The following is a 25046-nucleotide window of genomic DNA, read 5'->3' on the forward strand; positions in this document are numbered from 1 at the left end:
AGGAAATGTTTGGGGAGTGTTGCAGTGCCATAGTTTCTCTCCCCCTTCCTGCTCTCTCAGTGGCCTCTTCCTAAAGCTCTGCCTCTCATTCCAGCTCCTATAGCATGTCTAGTTCATAACGACTTAGCGTGCACTTAATGGCACCTTCATTTATTGCTCTCATACAGCTGGCTTTTATAGGTACCAATTAAAAAAATTATATATATATATATATATATATATATATATATATATATATATCTTTATTGATTTCAGTGAGGAAGGGAGAGAGCGAGATAGAAATATCAATGATGAGAATTATTGATAGGTTGCCTCCTGCATGCCCCCCCACTGGGGATTGAGCCCACAACCTGGGCATCGAACCATGACCTTCTGGTTCATAGGTTGACTACTGAGCCACTCTGGCTGGGCATGGGTACTGATTTTTTCATAGCTTTTTTGGACATGGTTTTTGTTTCTTGATCCAAATGGAATTTTGGAGTTTTTACACTATACTTGGTAAGAATGTGAGTGGTTCTAAGGGAATTTCCTAATGGAATGCCTGGCCAAAAGTTGTAAAGTCAGATTAGTTTGGGGGGCTTGAATTATTATTTCTCTTAACTCTTTAGGAAATTTTCTAGAAATATGAACTTTTTATAGTGAATGGTTTATCCTGTCAAAGTCTCAGTTTTAAGAAAACCATTAAAAGTATACATTGATTTTAAGTGTGTATCTTAGTCTAGAAATAGCCTTGTTATACAGTTTCATTGATCCCTGGAGTGACTCTCGTGTTGTTTCCTGTTACTGAGGCTTTCACCATTGCCACAGAGGTGACAGTTCAAATGTCCTATCCCCTAGGTTATTCTGAAGTTTTTTTGTTGTTCTTCTAGGAAATAGTCACTATTAATGAACTATGAATAATTTGATGAATTTTTGTCACTCTTACGATTCTGTGAATGAAAAATGGTTACAGTATATTTTAAAACATGTATTCTGAAAATCCGTCTGTAATTATCTCCAAAGGCAGTGGTTTTCAACCCTGACCTTACATCAGAATTACTTTTTCAGGTTTTTGTTTTTTTCTTACCAGAATTTAGGGCCTTCTCCAAATACAGAGTCAGAAACTCTCCAGGAGTTTAGGCCTGGGGATTTCTTCTCTCCCCCCCCCCCCCCCCCCACACACACACACACACTTTTTTTTTTTTGAGATATTCATTAATGTTCCTGTGTAAAACTTACTTTTTTTTAAAAAAGAAAGAACTACCACCAGAAGGGGATTAGTTTCGTCTAGTGGTCACCAACCTTTCGGACCTCACCGACCACCAGTTGGCAACCGCTGCTCCAAAGGTTCCTTAAACCAGCGGGCGCCAATCTTTCAGAATTCATGGACCACCAGTGGTCCGCGGGCCACCAGTTGGCGATTGCTGGTTTAGTCCATCCCTTCCTCAGTCATCTGCTTCCCACCTCTTCCAAACTCTCTAGAAAAACATTTTGGAGGCAGGGAGTGGGTGAGGAAGCAGCTAACCTGAGTCCCTGGGAACCTCTGAAAAGCCCCATGCTACTGGATTGTGTTGTGCCTCAGCCTGAGAATGTCCTGGAGTGGGTGTGATTCCACATTTCATTTCTTTTACCCTAGTCCAGTGGTCGGCAAACTCATTAGTCAACAGAGCCAAATATCAACAGTACAATGATTGAAATTTCTTTTGAGAGCCAAATTTTTAAAATTTAAAAATAGGTAGGTACATTGTTATTAACTTAATTAGGGTACTCCGAAGGCTTAGGAAGAGCCACACTCAAGGGGCCAAAGAGCCGCATGTGGCTGACGAGCCGCAGTTTGCCGACCACGGCTCTAGTATATGCAAGCATAGCTCTAGACACTTATCATTCCATTTTCCTAATGTTAATTGGTTAATTTTTTAAAAAATATATTTTATTGATCTTTTTACAGAGAGGAAGGGAGAGGGATAGAGAGTTAGAAACATCGATGAGAGAGAGAGAGACATCGATCAGCTGCCTCCTGCACATTCCCTACTGTGGATGTGCCCGCAACCAAGGTACATGCCCTTGACTGGAATTGAACCTGGGACCCTTGAGTACGCAGGCCGACGCTCTATCCACTGAGCCAAACCAGTTAGGGCGTTAATTGGTTAATTTTTTAATGATTCTCTGTGAGCTCTAACCAAATGTGTACCAGCACAATATTTGTAATTTCATTTGCTCTTACCTTGCTAGAAAACACTTACGTTTCATGTCTAGTTTAGGGAAGTAGTAGGAATGTAGCGTTTTTAAAATTTTAAACGTGCACACAGGAGAATCATGTCATGTATCCATGTACCCACCATGCAGCTTCAGGTATGAGCACTTGGCCAATCCCTGCACTCTTAGTTCTTTCAGCCTTTTCCACTTCCTCCAAACATATCATTCCATTAGTTTTTTTTAAACTCTTCTATCTAAAAGATAATGGTTACAAAAAGGAAAGTCTCCGTATATATAAAAGGCTAAGTTGACTCATGCATGCACAATACATAAAAAGCTCTTGCTGGTGCCAATTGCGCATGTTATTTTGATCTGTCATTGTCGATTGTGAATTTGGCTGACACTTCTATTATAGAGAAAGGGCTAATAGCGATATTAAAATATTTCTTCTAATTAATTTCCTTTCAATGTGCATGAATTTGTGCACCAGGTCAATAGTAACAAAATAAGTGTAACCCACTTAGAAAAAAAAATCAATAATTCATTAATATAATCAACAATTCATTAATATTATATATCTAGTCAGTGCCCAAAGATCCCTAATTGTGTCATTGATTTGTGTGTTTTTTTAGTCTTTATTTGTCCAAATCCTATATAATAAAAGGCTAATATGCAAATCGACCGAATGGTGGAATGACCGGTTGCTGTGGCGCGCACTGACCACGAGGGGGAAGACACTTAATGCAGGAGCTGCCCCCTGGTGGTCAGTGCGCTCTCACAGGGGGAGTGCCACTCAGCCAGAAGCCTGGCTGATGACTGGTGAGCACAGTGGCGGTGGTGGAAGCCTCCCCCGCCTCTGCGGCAGCACTAAAGATGTCTGACTGCGGGGAGTGGGCCTAAGCTGGGAGTCGGACATCCCCCGAGGGCTCCCAGACTGTGAGAGGGCGCAGGCTGGGCTAGGGTTCCCCGACCCCCAGCCCAAGTGCACAAATGTTGTGCACTGGGCCTCTAGTCTATAAATAAGATCCCTGTTTAGCAATTGATTGATGTCTCAAGTATCCTGTAAAATATAGGTTTCTCCCATTTTTTTCTTGCAAATATTTTTTTTCTGTATAGTTTCTCAGTCTGGGGTTTGCTTCTTGGCAGCTCATTTTTATTTTGACTAATAAAAATGGAATTTTAAACTGTAGAAGGGATCTTAGGATCTGTTATAAATCTCATTTCTTAGAAGAGAAACTCAAGGTTCATTGGCTTTTTCCTTTATAAAGCTAATGAAACTCAGAGACAGGATTAAAACCCAGGCCTAAAATCATGGTGCTAAATTTGAAGAAGGTTGTTAAAAAATATTCTAAATATCCTAATTTTGAAGGTCTCCTAAACTGGTTTTTTTTTTATTCTTTGTTAATGAGTACTTGGCATTAGAAATTTTAGCAAATCAGAAAGAAACACTGGTTCTGCTTAATTAATATACTAAGGTGCATGTAGACAGGAGGGTTTTAGGTATTGCCAGGTAGTTTAGCTCTGTAAATTTGCATCATATGCTAAAGCTTTTCAAATATATATAAATGGCAGTAATGTAAAATAAAAATAGAAAAATCTGCCCCATGTATATATTTTAAAACTTATGATAACATATATGTTTTTTAATATGATGCTATAAATATTTAAAAAACTTATGGAAAATTTCAAACATGTACAGAGTTATAATGTACAGTCATGTCTGCATCACTACAGCTAACAAATCATTGCCAGCCTTCTTTCATCTGCACATCTGCTCACTTCCCCATGTTACGAAGCAGATCCCAGGCATATCATTTCAACCATAAATATTTCTAAAAATAAGGACTAATAAAAAACACAGCTATAGTATGTTACACCATATATATATTTGTGTGTGTGTGTATAAGTACATTTACCAATATTACCATATTGTCACATATCCAGTCAGAATTGAAATTGGTTCAGTAGGGTTTTAAAGTACTATTTGTTAAGTATGTATGTTTGAGGGATACAAATAAGGTTTTTATTGGAATTGGTTGATATTGCAATTAAATCTCTCCTATTCTATAAGTTTATCCTGTAGTTTCCATGTCTTGTTTTAGAGCCAATTAAAATTAAATTTTAGTTCTGTCTAGTGAGTAAAGCAGTGAAATTAGTGTCAATTATTTTTCTTAAGAAAGTGATGCTTATTAACAAGTTAGTACAGGAATGGGAAAGTATAGTCATTTTGGGCTTCCCCTATTCCCTCTTTATCAAAAATGCATTGTTTTGAATAGAATTATAATACACTTAAAAATTAAGACCTGAGGAGAGAGCATTTCTTAAACCTTTTATTCAGGATTTTAATAGGTCATACTAAGGGATTTTGTGGTTAATTAACTTTGGGAAAATTAAAGGGATCTTCTTTTTAGAACCCTGTGTGTGTGTTGTGTGTGTGTGTGTGTGTGTGTGTGTGTGTACTTTAGGTGGTGGTGATGAATAACAGTTTTCATCATGTTCTTTTTAATTTTGGCAGATACTACAATTTAGTATACTAATTAAACTTGTTAATATGGAAAAAATTTAAGTGAATCAGTAATTATTTTAAGGCCATACTTGATCTTACAGGTTAAATTATTTCATAACTTAAAAAATTATGTAAGTTAAAGCATTGATTGGCAAATAATCTAAAATTTTCATTTTAGAGAATAAAGCTTTTCTTTTTAAAAACAGGATGAAACAAGTGAAGATGCTAACTGTCCTGCTTTGAGTGGACATGATAAAACAGAAACGAAGGTATACTAAATTTAGCCTTGGTGTACATACACAATTCAGAGGACGGAAGATGTGATAGGAATGTGTGTAGAATATTGTGCTGTAATTTGTTCTATAGGTTGTTTCCAGAAGTGTCCCTTTTTAATGTTAATTTACAATGCTAAAACTAAATTCCTAATGTTTGAGGCCCTTCTAGTTGAACTGTAATCTGTTGGGCACCTAACGATATAGAATGGTGAGTGAATTATGTTCCGTACCTTTAAAGAACTTACAATTCTTTACAATTAAGTCAAGAAAATAAAAGAGAAGCAATTAATTACATTATCAAAGTGATTGAGGATGGTGGGGTGGTGAGAGGCAAGAGAAGTTACTTTTTGACTGCAGAAGTAATGTAAGGCTTCACAAAAGGGAGCTGTAGCATTTGAGGCAGTCTCTGAAGGATACAGAGGGTTATGGGCAGGCCAGCATGAGAAGGTCATCTCGCTGTTGAGGTGAGAGTGTGGTATGTTTAGAAAAATAGTTTTCTTTGCAGAAAGTCTGGCTAGAACCTAAGGTGTGGGGGGCTTGAAACAAGGTAGACAGGCTGGGAGAGATTGGTTTAGCCAAATTGTATGAGACTGGGAACATCATTTTTTTCCCCCCAGAAATTGAAATATACTAAAGGCTTAACTCTGTCCTTCTTATTGTAGAAAAATTGGAAATCTTCTTTCCCCCAAATTATCCAGATTCCCATGATTGATATTTTAGCAAGTATTATTTTGATGTCTTTATAGATTTGTCTGTGTATACTGCCAAAGCCTTTTGCTTTTAAGTCTTTATTCACTCTGTAAACCAAGAAAAGATTTCATGTCTTTTTTATAATCTAGAAAATATTATTAATGGCTGCATAGAATGCTATCTTAAAGCAGTTATCATTTTTCATACAGGCGGTTTCCTATTGTTAGCAATTGTTCCCGTTAAAAGAAAGTTGCCCTTCCCTACTGTAGCATTGACTATAGTTAAATGGCTGCCATTATTTATGTTTATTTCATTTGGATAAATTAATTAAAGAGAAATTACTGAGGCAACTAGTATGCTTCCTTTTAAAACTTGATACATATTGCCAAGCTGTGCTATAGAAACACTGCACTTTTTCTGTTTCTTACATCCTATTTTACCCTTTGTAATTTCAGAGGAGAAAATTGGTATTTCATTGTTCTATTATTGTATAAGTATTTTTTATAGAAATTCAAATTTTTATTTTTTTTCATTTGTGTATATATATTTATATGTGTGTGTGTGTGTGTTATTGTTTGTGTGCACTGCTTTTTAAGAGTTGGAGCCGAGGGATGACATGGCTCATTCACCCCATGGTTTCTGACTAACCTTAGAGCAAAACTGAGCATTGATTATTGAGAATGGGAAAGAGAAACCAAAAGGAAGGAGGAATGTCTTAGAGACAGTTTCTACTTTTAATTAAAGGCATGGGAGCAATTTTTGTGCTTCTTAGTAATTTTATTTAATAATATTGAATGGACTTTGTTTTTCACATAGTTAAGAGCTTGAGTTTATATTTTGTTAATCATTGTCTGAGCCACATTTCATAATGTGCCCGTGCATGTCTTTAATTATCATTTGCTTAAAATGTCCAAATTGGAGCTGGTTGGGAAGTCACAAGATATTCTGACCACGCCTTAAAAGATCAAAGTAGGCAAATAGAAATCTATGTGTACGTGCAATGGGGTAATAACCTGCAATAGGCTTAAAAGATGGTTTTGTAATGCAGTCGCATCTTTCTCTTAATCCTTCCTGTTTTCTAATATGTCTGCTCTATTAGCCACCAAACCCCGTTTTGTTCTTTTATTCTTTTCTAAGACTCTTTCGTCCCTGTCTTCTTTGTCTCACAGGAACAACTTGATACAGAGACAAGTACAACTCAATCAGAGACTGTTCAGACAGCGGCTTCTCTGTTGGCCTCTCAGGTACTAAGTGCAGAAAGCAAGGAGAGCTTTATAACTGCTGTGGAGATTAGTGTGGCATAATGAGCTAAAATGAGCGTTTACGGAGACGGATAAATTATCTGTGAAAGTAACTCCTTGCTAGCCTATCCCTGTATTTATTGTAGTTCAGAGCCTAGGATGTGGTGGAACCTTTTTTGTGTGCTGTTCAGATGCTAACTCATCCCCTTACACATGTGATAGTGCAAATGATTTAGCTCCTTACTAGTCAGCATGCAGTGTTCATACAGCGGCTTTATTTAGAGGTCAAAGTGAAATTTAAATTATGACAGCTAAAAACCATTCTTTGTGGATTTCATTTTTACGAGGTTAATATGATCTTTTTATTTTTAAAATGTGTTTCTGCCTCCCTGTGTATTTCTGATTTTGTTATTAATGTAATGGACCCCCTAGTTCTTTAAAATAATGTTTGCATTTGACATAGAAATTCTACTTGTGACAGTCCTCCCCCAACCATTGATTTGTGAACTTCCATTTTGTTGGCGAAATGTTTTCTTGAATTCCCCCAAGTTGAATATATTTCTAAGTCCAGGTCAAACTCTGACACAAAGTACATCTTTTCTTTAGCTGGAGGTTAAATAGGTCACCCTACAAAAGAACTGAGAGATGATGGCTACAGTTGCTGAACAATCCAGCCGTGTTTGCTGCTTTGTGGTTCAGGGTTATTTTAATGTGACAGTTCTAAAATGTGGTTTTGCTGGCTGTTAACCCTATGACCTACGACCTACGTCACAGTCCCTAAAGATAGTCTGCATATTATGTTTACTCTTCTGGAATGTCTTTTATTTCAGAACCTTTATCTGATAAGATGTATTGGGGTAACTAAAACCACGTTAGCAAGTGTTGAGCTTGATGTTGAAACATGGACAAACCTGTTCATCCACCTGAAATTGTCCTGCAATGGGCCGGCAGCCTCTCAGTGCCCACATTCTTCTCGGGGAACTGCTCATAGTTTTGTCTTACTGATTTCATCCCAGTGGTGATCAGTGCCCAGGGGTGTTTGCTTATAGCTATTTTTATGAGGAAGTAGAATTTTCTTTCTAGTAAAAAGATCTCTGGAGCTGTTGAGAGGAAAACCACCCAGTTATAGGAGTGATTATGTTGATGTAAAAAATCCATCTCTGTGTTTGGTGGTATAAGGGGAATGTTTGGGGTGGGGGTGATTACAAGATTGTGCCCGTGTTTAACAAAGAATCCTTATGGTTTGAGGATAAACTTGAAATATTTACAGATGGAATGATAGGACCTCTGGGCTTTGCTTCAGCATAACCGGGGAGTGAAGGTGGGAGGACAGTGCACTCACTGGCTTTCATTTGACAGTTGATGAAGCTGCATAATGAACGCATGGGAATTCATCATACAGTGCTCTCTACTTTTGTGTATTTTTGGAATTTTCCATAATAAAACATTTAAAAATTCATCTCTATGTTTTTGAATGTTAAAGAAGGCTTGTGATTTAATTTATTTTTAATATGAAACTTCCCTAACGTTTAAAATAATAAAATTATTGCTCAGTTGTATAGGTAATTTACAGGGTCAAAAAATCCTAAGTTTACTGATAATTGCTGCTCCTGTGTATAAGGTGAACCTGAAGTATTCTCCCACATGGGGGTGCTGCAGTACCAGTCAGCACCACAGCCGATAGTGTTACTGCCCTGGTAATGACATGCTGGGCAATTGTTAGAGGAGTGTGTTTATAAAAGCTATGTTTGAAATTACTTACATTTTCTGCATATTGCTAAAATGTTCCTACAAGTGTAAAAGAAGTAATTTCATAGTAATTCATATTTATTTGTATTTCATTTTGAAAGTTTTCTTTAAATTTTTAATACTTATGCTAAGATCCCTCCATTTCTTAGGAATAAAGCAGTGGGAAAGTAAATCTCTGTTAAGTTACAGCGCTTTGTACAATGTTGTGTTCTTTGCTTTTGTCCTCAGAAAACATCCAGTACAGACCTTTCTGATATCCCTGCTCTCCCTGCAAATCCTATTCCTGTTATCAAGAATTCAATAAAACTGAGATTGAATCGGTAAAAACAACCTCAGGGGTCCATAAACAATATCTGCCAACTCAACCTGTTGTCTTCAAATGCTAAGAAAGGAGACTGGAGGGTACAAGACTAGACATGGCTGAACATGGATGTAGGTTTGTGTGACCTCCCTTACTGGGCTAAGCAGCACTTGATCGGAAGTCCAGGTTAGTATGTGAAGCCAGGAGTACTATTATTATTGTGTTAGCAACAGTTGCATTAACTATTTTTAAAAATTACTGCCTTTAAGAAAAAAACAAAAAACACAAAACAAACACACACACACAAAAAACCCAAACCTCAAGCTATATTTGTATCCTTAATTGACCATCTGGGTTGGGTTTATGTTTGATGCATTGTTTGGAAAATTTGCGATACAAACTAGCATAAGAACTCCTTATTCTGATGATGCACTTTTATGTATTTTCGCTTTAGAAAGTAGTACTAATTTTAGATTTCAGCCTGATGGATTTCATTTTTTCTTGAAGAATTTCTTTTCCCATCAATCTTCAAATCGGATACCATTCTGCAGCGGTGTACTGTTGTACTTGAGAGCAAGGCTAAGAGTATGTCTAGGTCAGTCCCTGTGAGGCAGCTGTAACCCTTCCGAAGGAAATGTCAATTCTAAGATAGGTGTTTGACATTGAAAGACTAATTAGGAAATACTTGGATTGATGGGGGTTGTGATTAAGAAATGATATATTCGTTTTATTTATAGAATTCTTTAGAGTGCAGATAAATCAGCGATCAGCCAGCAGATCTTTTTCTTTGAGCTTATTAAAGCTCGGTATTGTTTTGCCTTTAGTCTGTGGTCTTTGAAACAGACAAAAGCATTTTGCTCCCTCCCCCTTGTTTTCCTTTTTCCCTTTCTGCTTGTATGCATAATGTAGGATTTAGTCCACACAAAACAAAATGCCAGTATTTTCTTAAGCAGTGGTGTGGAGCCAGTGACCCTGTGCCACGGGCCCAGGACACTGAATTGTGGTCCCGTGGCCTGAACTCCAGGAGGACTAACGGAATGCCTGTGAACATGGGGTCCGTCTTGGACAGCACTCGATCCTACAAAGGAGGGATGTTGTACACTCCACAGAACTCTGGTCTGTAGCCAAGCTGGTTTTCAGTTTTAAACATGTGGGCGAAAAGGCGTTTTCTCCAAGAATTTTAAACTAATTTTTATTTTTAAATGGTTGACCAAATTTGTCAGTAAATTTTACATCTAGAAACATTTAAAAATCATTTCTAGCACTCACTTGACATCTAGTCAGCTCTCTCTACACCTTTTTCATTTTATTTTATCCTGTCAGTAGATTAGGAACTCTTTAAAGAAGGCAATTCCTCATAATTAAGCACCAGAACAGCCATCTTCATGACTATGAGGGATGCTAGATGTTGATAAACTTCCTCTTAATCTGGACAAAGCAAACAAACCTAACAGATCTTTCCAATGAGCATGTTTTACGAATCCTCCATTGTGCTCCATCCTGTCATGTGCATTTTCATGTTAAACTGCAATTACTTAAACTCTCCCCTGTCCTTCTAAATTAATTTTCCAAAGTTGGAGTGTAGTCTTCCCCTTAGGCCATGCATTAATTGAGGCTTTCTTTTCACCATACTTTGTAACATCTAGTATACAACATTTCTACTTCCCACGTCTTCACTCTGCACAGTCACCGGCCCTGTCTCCACCACCAGAGAAAAAGGGTCACACTACCAGGGCAAGTGACAAGGTGGCTGGGTGTTTTGTGTAGCTTCAGAGTTAGATTGAAATTGCCAGGCACAGATTTAGTCTTGTCATTTGTTTACACATTGGGGGGAAAATTCAGTTTATTCAACGTTTCCTGTAACTGCACCCAAGTTTTGCCACGCTGGGAACTTGGACCTTTTCTGTGTAGTGACTTTTTAATTCTAGTTTCATAACCTGGAGATCGGACCGTTGCTTTCGCATGATGTACGTAGTGTCTCATGACTGGAGTTTGCTTTGTTTTATAGTATCTGTACTCCTTGTATTTTTCAAGAGCTATTTTGTAAACAGATGATGTATTTCTCCATTGAAAACACAATAAAAAAACAACAGCACAATCCTACAGTCGGCTGGTTTCTTTTGACTGACTTTGAATTCTTTTGTCTTTCCAGTGAAATAATTGGTCCTACTTAAAGTTTATATAGTAGGGCTCTAAGGGAAGATTGGCAAAAGAATTTATTGTGGTTACATGCAGAAAAGATTTATTTCTGGTTAATTCATGCCAATAGCAGCAGCCTAATAGGAATTGATAGCTCACACAGTCGGAGGAAACCATGAATGTAGTTACTATCATCCCCTTCCAGCTGTCCCCCCTTCCCCCCCCTCAGACATTTACTCCGTGAATGTAGACACTGCCCTTTTCTGTGTGTTTACTCCATGTGTGTAGACCGTGTGCCCTCCCTGATGTGCTCCTCTCAAAGCTACTGGTTTTCAAGCTGTCGGCGATGTGTCTCTAATGTCAGCAGGTGGCACTGTTGTCTTTCAGTGAATGTGGGATCATAGACCACAGCCAGTCAAGATCCTGGGTTTCTCATTGTATAAACCCAAATCCGATGCTGCTTTTCCTAAACCCCCAAATGCTCAGCGTTGCATATTTAACTTGGGTTTGGAGTGGACTGCTCTGTGTGTGTCTGTGATGGCCAGCCCTTGAGTGTGGTTATTGCAGTGCTTGGAGGGAGGGAGAGACCTCCTTAGCAAAAGCCATTATTCCAAGGGCCATGTGGCTGTGCACATTTCTTCACTCCTGAAACTCTATTCTTGTGCCTTTCCTGTGTATAAAAACATGACCGCAGTGTGGGATAGCTTTTCATTAAACTTCCGAGACTGGTCATGAACAGAGAAAGCCCTGTAACAATCACCCGTGACTCCGTGGGTCACCCACAGACTGCACTTCCTCCGCCTTGACACCTGCCCGGGAAGGAGCGCCACACTCCGGAGCCCTGGCACCCACACGGCCTTTGGCATTTCTCCCCTCTTGCTGAATTAATGAAATGGTCATCGAAAGCTGTGTGTTTTGTGGCTCTGGGTATATTCTAAAGTTTGTACCTTTCTAGTTGAACACATCTTTTTTCTCTCCACACAGAAAAATGTAGCATTAATTCTGGCTGCACTAAGGTGGCAGTAAATGACCAGCAGTTCCAAGTTGTAATGGGGACAAGCCACGAATACGCACAGACTTGTAGACCGAGCCCTGGAAATAGTAACTGTTAGTGCGCTGAGTGCACTAAAAAGAGGCACACTTCCTAAAAGGCATCGGGTAATCCCTGGGCCATTTTTGCCTGTTTTAATCTTGCTGACAGAATAGCACCAGGAAAATGAGTTGCCTTTTATCCCCAATTGTATGTTTTGTTTTAGTTCTCCACTTTATTCCTCTACTGTTAGATTTTCTTCAAACGAAAGTGACAAGTGGGTGCTGGGGTAGCTAGATCGGAACTTGGTGCTAAGTATGCTCTGTAGTCATGACCTTCACTCTGTAGAGACGGGTGGTCTGCTTAGTGCCGTGTTATACCTTCTGGTGGAATCAAGGTATTCGTCCTTTCGCTGTACTTCTCAGTTTAAAAACCTTTAGGACATTTTATGTATCTTTATTGGTGCCAAGAAAGATGGCGCCAATATTTCTGAGCCACGGATCTCAGAAGTGATTGCACTTCATTCTGGAAGTGGTTCCGTATACTCGGGAAGCCATCTCAGCGTCTGCTTTTATTCCTCAGAGACGTGCCTCTGTCTCAAGTGTTCAGCGACCATCACTGGGGCTTTTCAAGCCATGGGCATGTTTTGTTGGAAGGGATGGAATTTTGAGTCCATTTCTTCCTTTCCTTGTCCACGCCCAGGTCACAGGCCTCTCCCTGCAAGGGTGGCATTAAGGCACTTCTCAAGTTCACAGTTCAGGAGAGCTCACATTTGTGTGAAAGGTCGGGATTGTAATGTGGTTTTTTCTTCAGTTATCTTTCTAAATGCTTCACGTTTTCTGATAGCTAATGATTGTATTGATTTAGAGCATAGGGCACGTTATTGTTTTAGAGTTTATGGAGTTTAACCTGTGATTTTTCTAAAATACAAGATAACACCCTTAACAATAGCCCCAATCTTGCCACCAGCTTAGAGTTTTTGTTTAGGTTTTATTTTTATTGATTTCAGAGAGGAAGGGAGAGGGAGAGAGAGACAGAAACATCAATGATGAGAGAGAATCATTGATCGGCTGTCTCCTGCATGCCCCACACTGGGGATGTGCCCGCAACCCAGGGATGTGCCCTTGACTGGAATCGAACCCGGGACCCTTGAGTCTGCAGGCCGACGCTCTATCCACTGAGCCAAACCAGTTAGGGCTTGTTTAAGTTTTTTAATGGTGAGAATGGATTTGTGCTAAAGCCTCACGCGTCCTCTTACCATCCTGCACTGATCGGGGAAGCCCGAGGTGCCTTGGTCTTGTCTTACGTTGCAGAATTAACAGCGAGGTCTGTCTGGACGCCCGGACGGGACTCACCCAGGGCTGGAACTTGCCACTTGGTCTTGGCAACAGTCCCTTTCCCACCACAACACCGACGCCCCGCCCCGAGGCCGTCTCCCTGAGAGGCCGCGCTGAATGCCCCTGGAGCAGGGACTTCCGCTAGAGTCCAGTCTCCAGAGCATTGTGTGAAGTTTCACCTGTGGTTCTGAATGCATTTCAAACAGTTGCATCAGTGGGTTGAAACGCAACCCAGGTTAAAGGGAGAACCATTAGCCGTAAATCCTGACCAGTGGTAGGTCCGTCTTGGCTGAGTGTAACGTAGTGCTGAGTGTAACTAGTGAACAGTTAATGCGATCACACATCAGCTCGTCCACGACGCATCTCCATGTTCAGGACTATGCTCAGTTTTCACTTCAGTGTTTTAAATTTCCTACAAGTCATGTGTACAACCTGATTTTTTAAAAATCGATGTCTCTTAATATGTTGTGAACCTTTTAGAAGCATTTCCTTAATTTGTAAGATGCTATTTTTTGATCTAACATTTCAATCTGAAAAGAGGCATTTTGAATAACGTAAAATTTAGATTTCATGGATTTCTTATGGCTCATCCAGACATTTATTTCAGTCTTGTACGTGTTCTCATAATGTCGTTTCGTCCTAAGATCATTAAGTTTGTTTTTGGCATAATGCAACACTTGCTCTAAGGAGACTTACGTACATGCAACGGAACCAAGTGGTTTCAGGGGAGGAGGCTGGTCTGCGCCTCTGCTGTGCTCCTCCCCCCTCCCCCACCCCCCCATGCGCAGGCACAAGTGGGTGGTGGGTTCTTCCAGACTTTAGACAGAAAGCAGGGGCGTGCATTTTAAAATAATAACATGAAATGTCCCGACTCTGCTCGTTGCTGGTGGATGCCGTCTCTTGGCATCACACCCCCCTTACCAACTTTCACACCGCGTGGCGCCTGGTGCGCTGTGGTCTCCAGAAATCTGGCCCGAGATTCGGTCCTTGTTTGCGTTTCTGACTGCAGCGGAGCTGTTAATAAAGAGATGGATGATAACGTTGCCGAAAAGAGACAGTTGGGCAGAACCGCTCCCCGTGAGTGACAGAGGGCACGATCCGCCTTCACAGCCAAGAAGCTGCCCTCAGCGGGGGACCCCCGCGCCTGGACCCCGTGCCAGGCCCGAGAGGGGCCGCCCGCCCCGCTAGCTGCGTGGCTCCAGTTCAGACTGGTTTCACAGTCCCGTCTTACACCCAAGTTCACGGGTGCTCAGGACACAGGATGCAAATGTAACACCCTCCCCAGCAGTAACGTGCTTTTGCACTTTTAAGAAAATACCTTTTTGTTGATTTCAGAGAGGGAGAGAGACATCAATGATGAGAGAATTGTTGGCCAGCTGCCTCCTGCACGTCCCCTCCTGGGGATCAAGCCCACAACCCAGGCACGTGCCCAGGACTGGACTCGAACCCGGGACCCTTCAGTCTGCAGGCCGATGCACTATTGACTATGCACATTCCTGAAAGCACTCGTTGTTCCTCCTAATTTGGTTTAGTTGCACCTTATTTAGAAAGTATGACTACCGTTTTTATAGGAAGCGTCAGTTGCTTCTATGCAGCAGCCTCCTCAGAGTCTTCAGGGAGTCAGCTGCCGGCCTGGAGCAGCGCTGGCCGCAGTGGGCGTTGCTGACGGACGTTAAATGTCTGTTCCAACCCGCAGTCGCGTGCTTCGGGCCAGCTGTGCCGTTCTGTGCTCCCGATGGCCCCCCACCCCCCCAGGGGCTCGGCGCCCTAACACTGAGTTCGGAGAGACTGAGCTCGCTGTAAGTTTATCCTTCCTAGGTGGCAGTTTTCTACTCTAGTTTTCTTTTCTTTTGTTAAATTAATCCTTACCCGAGGAAACTTTTGCCGTTGAGTTTTTTAGAGTGGAAGAGAGTGGGGGACAGTGGATTGTTTGCCTCCTGCACACGCCCTGACCGGGTCCGGGGAACGAACCCGCAACCCAGGTGTGTGCTCTTCACCGGAATCGAACCCACGACCCTTCAGTCCACAGGCCGATGTTCTAACCACTGGACCACGCCAGCAGGGCATTTTTCTTGAATATGAGAAAGTTTTATTGATCAGCTTTCTCTTGTAAGGAAACTACTATATCATTGTGGCCTTTGTTTCGTTAAATGACCCAAATGTGGACACTTTAGCTTCTTGACAATAAAAATTCTTGAGCGTCTGCACTCTCCTCCCCGCCTTCCCCCCCGCACCCCAGACGGAGGTGACCAGTGGTGGTGGCAGGGGGCGGGGCCAGCCATCGGGTGGCACCAGGCCACCAGCCAAGGTGGTTGCCAACCTGGGGGTGGGGGCACCACCCCGCCCGCCAGTCGCCCCACATATCGGCCCTGATCGCCAGCCAGGCCTAGGGACCCTACCCTATATATTGAGAACCGTCTCTTAGATTTAAAAATTGAAACCTGGTAAGGCTACTCTAACTGAAAAAACAGGATGATACAGCGATGACATGCATGGACTCTGGCTTGCACATTTTGTGGTCAGCCCTGATCCTGACACTTAACTCTGACAAAGCCAGTTACTTAACTTCTCTCTGCTTCAGTTTTTCCACCCATAAGATGGGGAAAATGGTACCCCTGCCTCAGAAGGATCATGTTTTGTACTACTTTTGATAATCAGGGCAAAAAACTGTAGCTGCCTATACAGCAGCAAGATGCCTTTCACTTGTATGAAAAGTATGGTCCCTGGTCCATGCAGCATCCCGGATCGTGGGGATCGGGCCTAAACCAGCAGTTGGACATCCCTTGAGGGCGCAGGCTGGGCTAAAGGACCCCCGCCCCCCACATGAATTTTGTGCACCGAGCCTCTAGTACACCCATAAAATCTCAAAGTTAGAAGGAACCTAATGAAACATCTAGTTCACTGAAGCCATGAGAGCCCCAGCCACTGATGGAGATGTTTCCTCATCTCCATTGCTAGGCAGTAGCTACAATTTTACTTATTTTAAAAAGTACGTTTTTATTGATTTCAGAGAGATAGAAACATCAGTGATGAGAGAGAATCATTGATCAGCTGCCTCCTGCACACCCCCTACTGGGGATCGAGCCAGCAACCCAGATATGTGCCCTTGACTGGAATCGAACAGTGGTTGATCTCCTGGTTCAAAGGTCGATGCTCAAGCACCGAGCCATGCAGGCTGGGCAAGTAAGCAATTTTATATCATAAGTGTCCTCCCTACAAATTGTGGTGGCTGCCAAGTGGGTACAGGGAGACCCCACGAGTATCCTGAGCGCCCTAAGGTGCCAGCCTTCGAGTGGGGCTGCACCAGGAGGGGCCGCAGGGGAGGAGGGGACGTGGTGAGACCCCGAGCTCCTCGAGCACCGAGCTGCGGCAGTTTGCTGTGCCGACCGGCTGTATGGAAACGACTGCCCTGCCAGAGGGTTGGAAAACCCCGTTCAGAAAGCCTTGATGTAGCCCGACACCCCGCCCCCATGTGTCCAGTGTTATTCTAGGGGACACAGTCCGCCTCCTGTGAAGGTTCATTCAGCAAATGCTCCCTGACGCTCCGAGCAGAGCGCTGGGAGCTGGACTTGGGGAGCAGGGCAAGGGGCACGTTTGCTGAGCATCCGCAGTGGGGGTGGGGGGCACTGGTGACATCACGTGGCTGCTGTGACAGCTGTGTGTGATGGTTTTGCGGTGGGGCCGGGACCAGGTGGGACTTGGTGGGACCTGGTAGTTGCGCAGCCCAGGCCTTCCCATTTGGAGATGTGGGTTCTTGCAGCAGTGGGGGAGCCCTGGGTGTCTGTGGGGGAGCCCTGGGTGTCCATGGGGGAGCCCTAGGTGTTCAACGTGAGCAAGGCGTGGTTAAAATTCTTAGTGCGGATGGAACCTATGTGGGGAAGAAAAGGACAAGCTCAATGCAAGTGTGACCCTGAGGCCGCTCTGCCGGGTGGTCCTGACCCTCGCTGTCTCCTGTCCGTGCTCAGAGCCCCCTCATTCCAGACCAGTGTCCAGCCCTGCGTGCTGCTCCTCCCCACCCAGACTCCACTCCACTGCGCGCCCAGGGCCCTGTGCCCGCTCCTCCCCATCCGGGTGTTTGGGGACAAGTCGCCCTCCCTGTGGTTGGAGCAGCCTCCATTTCAGTGCCAGGCTGGCCCTCTGTGCTGTGTGACCCCACCTGCTTTGATCCCCATGGCAGCCCCGTGCCGGCGGACCCCACACCCCCCCAGGTTCTGGCCACGAGCCTGGCTTGTTTGGTGAGCTGAGCGCTGGGCTCCCTGGCTCACCCCTGGCAGTGCCACCGCTTCCCTGTCTCCCCACTGAAGCCGGAGAGGCCGCGTGTGCCCTTTGCCTTCCGACACGTGTGGGGGCACCACCCGGCCCTCAGGGTGGGGCCCACATTCCTGCAGGCCCCCCCCCCCCCCCCCCCAGAAAGCCTTTCAGTCCCGACACCGTCCCTGTGGGCTCAGCCTGGCTCCCTGAGTGTTTATGCGTCTTCATTTCATTAGGGCCAGAGCCGCTCTCCCCATGCTCACTGGCCAACACGGCCCCTCCTGGCCTCCGCCGCCGCCCAGGCCCAGGCTCCGCTGCTCCTGTCCCAGCCGGCTGGCCCCAGTCCCCCGGGCCCCGCTGGTTAGTGATCCCACTCAGCGCCCCCAGTCATGGAGGCCAAGTGGGGGGAGGTGCTGGGGTTTGATGACAGGGCCCTCTAGTCTCAAGCATTTGACCACTTGGAACCTGGGTGGGAGACACGGGAGGAAGCCAGGGGTTGTGGCAAGGCTGTCCCTGCTGCAGCCTGTCGTCCCGGTTCTACTCTCAGCCTCCTTTCCCTTCGACCAGTGACCTGTGCAGGGGAGCTCAGGGTGTGGACGGGAGGCTGGGGCAAATGCTTGGGAGCCTTTGCAGAAGGAGGCAGGGGAGGGGGGCCCTGGGCCGCTCGCCTCCGCCCTCCTCCTCTGACTCCCCCCTCCCCGCCTGCTTCCTCAGGCTCAACCTTGCACAACCTGGGCCCCAAACCCAAGCCACTGGGCCGCACCGGCCTGGGCCCTGGGCTTCTAGGGGCCCGGGCAGCGGTCCCTAGGCCATTGCTCGCTCTTCCTCAGCCTAGAAACTCCTGTCCCAAGTCCTCGCTGGGCACCTTTTGGTGCTTGGCTGGCTTTCACTCCTGCAGGTGGTAGCTGGCCATCACGCCTGAGAAGTCTCCCGACCCCGCAGGATGGGTCCGAGCCTCCACGCCCAGAGCCTCCGCGCGGAGTCTCAGCGCCTGCGCGTTGTGTGCCGCCCCTCGGGGAGCCGAGCTCTTTGAAGGCTGGGCCGTGACATGATCGGCTGTAGCCACAGCCCGTGGTGTGTGCAGAGGCTTGTCTGTGTGAGCGTGGGAATGAAGGATGGCCTAGTCCTGCTCTGGGGAGCCCTGAAGGTTGGGGGGATACCAGCTAACGCTTCATGGAGACCTGATGTACCAGACCCGGAGCTAAATCCATCCAATACCTCGTGGAGTCGACACGCCTTCAAGCAGGTGTTGCAGTTCCCGTGGCAGGGACGACGGCACGGGGCACAGGGCAGTGAAGTCCTTGTCTGGGTCCCACACCCGCAGGGGATGGAGCCGCGGCTCTGATGGGCACGTCTGGGCCGATGGGGCCAGTGGAGGGCCCCTGACCATGTCCTGGGCGCTGGTGGGCATGTCCTGCATCTCGTACAGTTCTCACAACAGCCCTGAGAGTCGTGTGGCTGCCCAGAACCTAAGGATTCAGAGGGATCCGGTGACTTGGTCCGGGCCCGGCTGGGAAGCAGTCGGTGGATGCAAACCGCTGACCATTCCTGAGCAGATGGACCCGAGCATCACGGGGCCCCTCGGGGCGGCACTGTTTTTCCGTGGTCTCTCCCGCCTGCACCAACGGGAACAGACTTCGGTGTGAGAATTCTTGCTGTTGTTTACTGCCTACACCCTGCTGGGAGCGGTCCTCACCCATCTCAGGGGTCAGTCAAACCCTTTCCTTGGACCAGGGCCAGTTGCTGGTGACCCAAAGCCTGGGTGTCACCACCTCCCTGCTAAGCAGGTTTTGTGGACTAAAACGCCAAGGGCCAACAGGCTCAAGTGTGGCCCACACGCAGGTGAGCACGGCCGGGCCGGGGCCAGCAAAGGAGACCCAGCTGTCACTCGCGTGATTTCAAAAGCCCCATCCTGGCCTGCGACTCATTTTTATAAAAAAGGAAAATGAGCCCTAGCCAGTTTGGCTCGTGGATAGAGCATCGGCCAGCGGGCTGAAGGGTCCCAGGTTCTATTCCGGTCAAGGGCACGTACCTCGGTTACAGATTCCCTGACCCGGGTTAGGGTGCGTGCAGGAGGCAACCAATAGATGTGTCTCTCTCACATCCATGCTTCCCTCTCTGCTTCTCCCTCTCCCTTTCACTCTCTCTAAAAATCAATGGGAAAATATCCCCAAGTGAGGATTAGCAACGACGACAACAAAAGGAATCTGGTGCTGCCGCCCGATTCTCATTTCTGTGCATGGATGGTGAGAGCATCCGGGAGAGAGTGCGGCCTGATGCACAGGGAGCCTTCGCAGCCCCTCAGTCCCCCGGAGGAGGAGCAAGGAGCGGGCGCGGGCTCACTAGGATCAGCACGAATGGCGCTAAAACGGTGCAGGGGGCCAGGGAGGAGGGCACGATCCATATGAAAAGTGAGAGCCTAGTTCTCTGGATGTCTGGCTGCACATACCCAACCCCTGGGGAACTCGCCCCGAATCTCTCCACGGTGCATGCAAAAGGCTCCGGGCTCTGGGTGGAAACGTCACCCTGCCGGCACCCCACTGTGTCCTGTCCTGGTCAGGTGCCTGGCGAGGCTCCTGGTGGCTTAATGTCCCGACTTGCATGTCTGTCTTCACGGCCCAGCCGTGATCCTAGCTGCCTGTGACTTCCTGTCTGCAGGTATGCTGACCTGGTCCCCGGACTCCCACCAGACGGTTAGGATGCTAGTTCAGGTGAGAGGTGTCCTGCTTGTAGGTGGCAGGGGTCTAGCGCAGGTAATGGCTCTGCTAATCGAGGCGGGAGGAGGGCCACGCCCGGCCTCAGATGACTCAGACCCAAACACTTTGTGTTTTATTTTTTATTTTTATCGATTTCAGAGAGGAAGGGAGAAGGAGATAGAAACATCAATGATGAGAGAGAACCAGTGATCGGCTGCCTCCTGCTCGTCCCGTATTGGGGATGGAGCCCGCAACCCGGGCATGTGCCCTGGCCGGAATCGAACCATGACCTCCTGGTTCTTAGGTTGATGCTCAACCGCTGAGCCACGCCAGCCGGGCTGCCCTGCGCACTTTGAACCCTTACGGCTGTGCCCCCGCTGCATCCCTCTTTACTGGCAGGCGAGGTCTCTCCACCAAGTTGCCCTGGAAACCTGAAGGGAGGGACTTGGGGGTGGGGAGCCTGAGCAGGGCTCAGAGTGAAGTGACCGGGAGGCCCCTCCAGCCCCACCCCCCCTCCGCCCCCCTGCCCCCGTCCCGTGTGACACCAACCCCAAGGCTCCGGCTGCACCTGGCACAGACTGCGTGCTCGGGACGGGTTCGAGGACACGCAGAGCTCCCGTCCACGGCGCCTGCTGCATGTGCGGTGTGACTGGCTGAGTGCTCTGAGGAGCAGCTGGCCTTTCTGCTCCCGCAGCGTGTGCGCATCCTGAGGTCGGCCCCGCCCCAGCGGCCCTCCACACAGTGCTTCCCGCAGGAGCGCGACCTTGACGTGACCTTGACGTGGTGACCTTCTAAGGAGCCCAGGATCTTTCCTCACCTTCATGAGCAAAACTTAGAGTTAAACCCAGTTGTGTCTGCGTGGGACCCAAACACAGGGCACCTGGCTGTGTGTCCCAGCAAATCCGTTTCCTCTCAGAGCCCCCGTGTTTCCAGCCACACGTGAGGCCAGTTGGTTGGGGTCCTCGGAGGAGCTCCTGGCTCCCAGCTCCTTTGGGCTCCTAAGTCCCCTCTTTGAGGATGTCTTTCCCCAGAAAACTGTGGTTTGACAAGGACTTGGTCTCCCCCCGGGGCCAGGGCTGCTTCCCAGCCCGGCTCTGGCCTGCCAGCCTGACCCCTGGGCGTGCCCACCCACCATCCCTCTTTGTTTGGAATCTCAGATGGAGCCCCCCCCCCCAACCCCCGCGCTTCCTGGAGAGAGGAGGGAGCCCTGCTGACTACAGAGACGGCCTTTTGTGCATATTAGCACCGGTGCCCTCTGAGCCCAGCTGTGAGCAACGTTGGTGCAAGGCAGGCTCGCGCCCTGGCCACGCTCCTCCGTGGCTAATGGAAAAGGCCGCGTAGATTATGCAGAAGCTCTCCTTGGGCTGAGGGTGGGCGGAGGCCGGCGACTCCCTCTTCCCGCTGTGTCTCTGTGCTTCATCGGGAGTGGCAGGCCATCTGGGCTGAGCAGCTCTTGCGAGTGGCCTGGCCGGACGCGGGGCTGGCCTGGGGGGGGGGGGGGGGGGGCGGGTCTCTGGGACTGTGGCCTAGAACCGGAAGCCCCCCTCCTGCCCACCCTCAGCACGGCAGTGGGGGGGACCTGAGGGAAGAGGCCCAGGGCCTGCACCTTCTGCAGGACACAGATAAGCCCCTGTCCGGGTCCTGGAAGCCCTGGAGGCCCTGGAGGCCCTGCCCCTCTGTTCCAGGTTCCAGGCTCCAGGCCCCAGACCCTCCAGCCGCCCGGCCTTGCCCTGCCAGCTCCTGTTTAAACAGACGAGCCTCCGAGCCGAGCCTCCGTGGCCCCAGAGCCTCTACGCGGGCTGTTTCCTCTGCCCCTGCTGGGGGGAGGGAGGGGGGGCGGGGCGGGTAGGGAGGAGGATGCAGACCATGGCTGCCTCTGACACACACCTGCCCTTGGACCTCACATCTGTCCCCATGGCTGCTGGGCACCCCCTGCCCCAGCCAGCGCCTGCCCTTTAACCTCCTTTATCAAGAATTCCACTCTATTTTATTTTTACAATATATTTTATTGATTTCAGAGAGGAAGGGAGAGGGAGAGAGAGAGATAGAAGCATCCATGATGAGAGAGAATTATTGATGGGCTGCCTCCTGCTCACCCCACACTGGGGACAGAGCCCACAACCCGGGCAAGTGCCCTGACTGGGAATCGAACCCTGACCTCCTGGTTCACAGGTGGATGCTCAACCATCGAGCCACGCTGGCCGGGCAAGAATTCCCTCTAAAAGCTTCCTGAATCCACCGTGAGGTCGTGTGCCGGCCGAGCTCAGGGAGGAAAGCGGGCCTGAGCGACGGCCTCCAGGCTTTTCGTGGGAGGCACCCACATGGAGGGAGGCTGGCCGGGCAGGCGTTGTTGCTGTGGCTGTAGCTGCGGCTGACGGCTCCATGAGAGGGAGGCCCTGGACTGCCCCCCCCCCCCCCGCCCCCCGCGCCCCCCCCCCCCGTGGGATGGAGAGGACGTTGGGCTGTCTGTCTGTCTGTCAGGGCCGGCTTGGTCCTGTGGGGGCCGTGGCGCTCGGGTGGCCACCCTGCCCTTCTCCTCCCGCCCTGCACATGCCCCGCAGGCCCCCGGGTGCCCCTCCCTCCACGCGGATGGTGGGGAGAGCGCGGGGCTCCACCGAGCCTGCTAGTAGGTGGCTTCCCTGTACATATTTAGAGATAAGAAGTTCATTTAGGGATTAGGGCCGCTGCTTGTCTATGCATCATTAAGCCTCCACATCTGCTCCTGAGCTGGCAATCAGCAGAATATTGAGAGGAGACATAAAGAAATCTTCGCGTCGGTTCCTTTCCAACCCCCCTTCCCCCCCTCGCCCTTGTCCGGGCCTCCGACTTCGAGAGCGGGTGCACGGGAGGAAGCGGGGTTGGGCCGCAGAACCAGCCGCGGGCCTGGTACAGAATCAGCGAAGGAGAAGCCACTGGGCTTTGACCTGTGCCCGAGCCAGCCCGGGGGATGGCGGCGGGGAGGGGGGTCTGGAAGAGTCCAGCGTGGCCCTGCGGGAGGGCGCTCGGGGCCTGGGAGAGCCGAGGCCGTGGCAGTCCTGAGCACCGCCCTGTGGTCGGGGGCTAGAGACCAGACTAGGTGCCATCTCTCTGGGTGGCCCGGACCCAGCCCCCTCTGTGGTTCTGTCTCCCCCTCTGAAACATGAGGGTGGTGTCACCTGGCCGAGGGGCTCACCTGGCACAGAGGCGGCGAACACATGAGCTCCGGCTCCCACTGTCCCCAGCCCAGTGTGGGGGGCCAGGGCCGGTCCGGCTCTGTGTGGAGGGCTGCGCAAGGGAGCCCGGGCGGGGGCAGCCGGCTGAGTCCTTGGTTCTGGAGGCTCAGACGGGGCGTCTCGGGCTCCAGCACCAGGGAAGTGAGAGCTGAGTCCCTCCCTGCCTCCCCGGGGACCCCTGGCCAGCCTCCCCATCTGGCCAGAGGGCGGTGGTGGTGTGCTGGCTCGAGTCGTGTGGCGTGTGGGATGTGGAGTATGGGGTGTGGGGTGTGGGGTGTGGGGTGTGGTGTGTGGGGTGTGGGGTGTGGGGTGTGGTGTGGAGTGTGGGGTGTGGGGTGTGGTGTGTGGCATGTGGAGTGTGGGGTGTGGGGTGTGGGGTGTGGTGTGTGGGGTATGGGGTGTGGGGTGTGGTGTGTGGGGTGTGGTGTGTGGAGTATGGGGTGTGGGGTGTGGGGTGTGGAGTGTGGGGTGTGGGGTGTGGGGTGTGGAGTGTGGGGTGTGGGGTGTGGGGTGTGGGGTGTGGTGTGTGGAGTATGGGGTGTGGAGTGTGGGGTGTGGGGTGTGGGGTGTGGTGTGGAGTGTGGGGTGTGGGGTGTGGTGTGGCATGTGGAGTGTGGGGTGTGGGGTGTGGTGGGTTAAACTGCAGGTGTCACTCTTAGCCCTGCAATGGGCCTCAGATGGCCGGTCCCAGGGAGGCCCACAAAGGAATCTGGCCACTCCTGGCCAGTGGGCTCAGCGACCCGGCTTGGCTCGGCTGGGGCCCCTCTTTTCCTGCTGTCCCTCCAGCCACAACCCCAGATGAAGTAACGGCAGCACTGGTCTGCCATGGCCCAGCCCACAAGGAGCACCGTGTCCCCACGGCATGCCACTGGCCTCCTGGGCACCTACAATTAGGAGAAAGATGCAAAACAGGGGTTTGTGGGATTGCACTTAACCCTGGTGGCCTCCCTGGAGGAGGGGGTGCAGTGGGACCAGCTGGAGGAGAGGTGGAAAGGAGGGTTTGAGACGGTGCATCCCCATGCCCGGCCATCTTGGAGGCCTGGGGATGGCAGAGGGGCGTCCAGAGGTGGAGACCAAGCACAAGAGACCCAGCGTTTCCTGATGGGCCACAGCGAGGGCGGAGAGACCAAAGAGCCGGGGGTGCCCACCCGGGCACCCAGCACCGCCTGGTGGCACCGCCCCTCTCCAACACCGACAATTCCGTGGTTCCGTCTAAGAGTCTGTTTTTCAGAAGTGATGAGCCGATATTGATTTTCCTGGGAATTTACCCCCGAAACCACAGCCCCTGGTCCCCTGTCCTGCACTGGCTGGGCCATGCCAGCCACCTCCGGGCACTCTCAGGTAAGTGAACCCCGCCCTGACCTCATTTTGGGGGACAATTAAGCCTCAACAAACCCCCATTTTTTTCTGTCCTTTTAAACTCTGCATTTCATTCTGGCCAGAG

The 25046-nt window shown here is 48.6% G+C and overlaps 1 protein-coding gene across 7 annotated transcripts in view; it reads left to right on the plus strand.

Annotated features, from left to right (window-relative positions):
• Positions 1-11040, plus strand: part of PAPOLA (poly(A) polymerase alpha) — a 61762-nt gene extending 50722 nt beyond the window's left edge. For 2 of the 7 annotated variants that reach the window (XM_070412716.1, XM_070412725.1), the window contains exons 20-22: positions 4888-4950; positions 6816-6890; positions 8865-11040. In XM_070412716.1, the coding sequence (XP_070268817.1) occupies positions 4888-4950; positions 6816-6890; positions 8865-8960 (234 nt within the window). In that variant the 3' untranslated portion in view covers positions 8961-11040. The remainder of the gene's footprint in view (positions 1-4887; positions 4951-6815; positions 6891-8864) is intronic. The other 5 variants (XM_070412735.1, XM_070412760.1, XM_070412752.1 and 2 more) reach the window with 3 other exon arrangements.
• Positions 11041-25046: the final 14006 nt, after the last annotated feature.

Source organism: Myotis yumanensis, unplaced genomic scaffold (genome assembly GCF_028538775.1).
Source record: "Myotis yumanensis isolate MYYU_CA2020_CCGP unplaced genomic scaffold, mMyoYum1.0.hap1 SCAF_1, whole genome shotgun sequence".
Classification (NCBI taxonomy): domain Eukaryota; kingdom Metazoa; phylum Chordata; class Mammalia; order Chiroptera; family Vespertilionidae; genus Myotis; species Myotis yumanensis.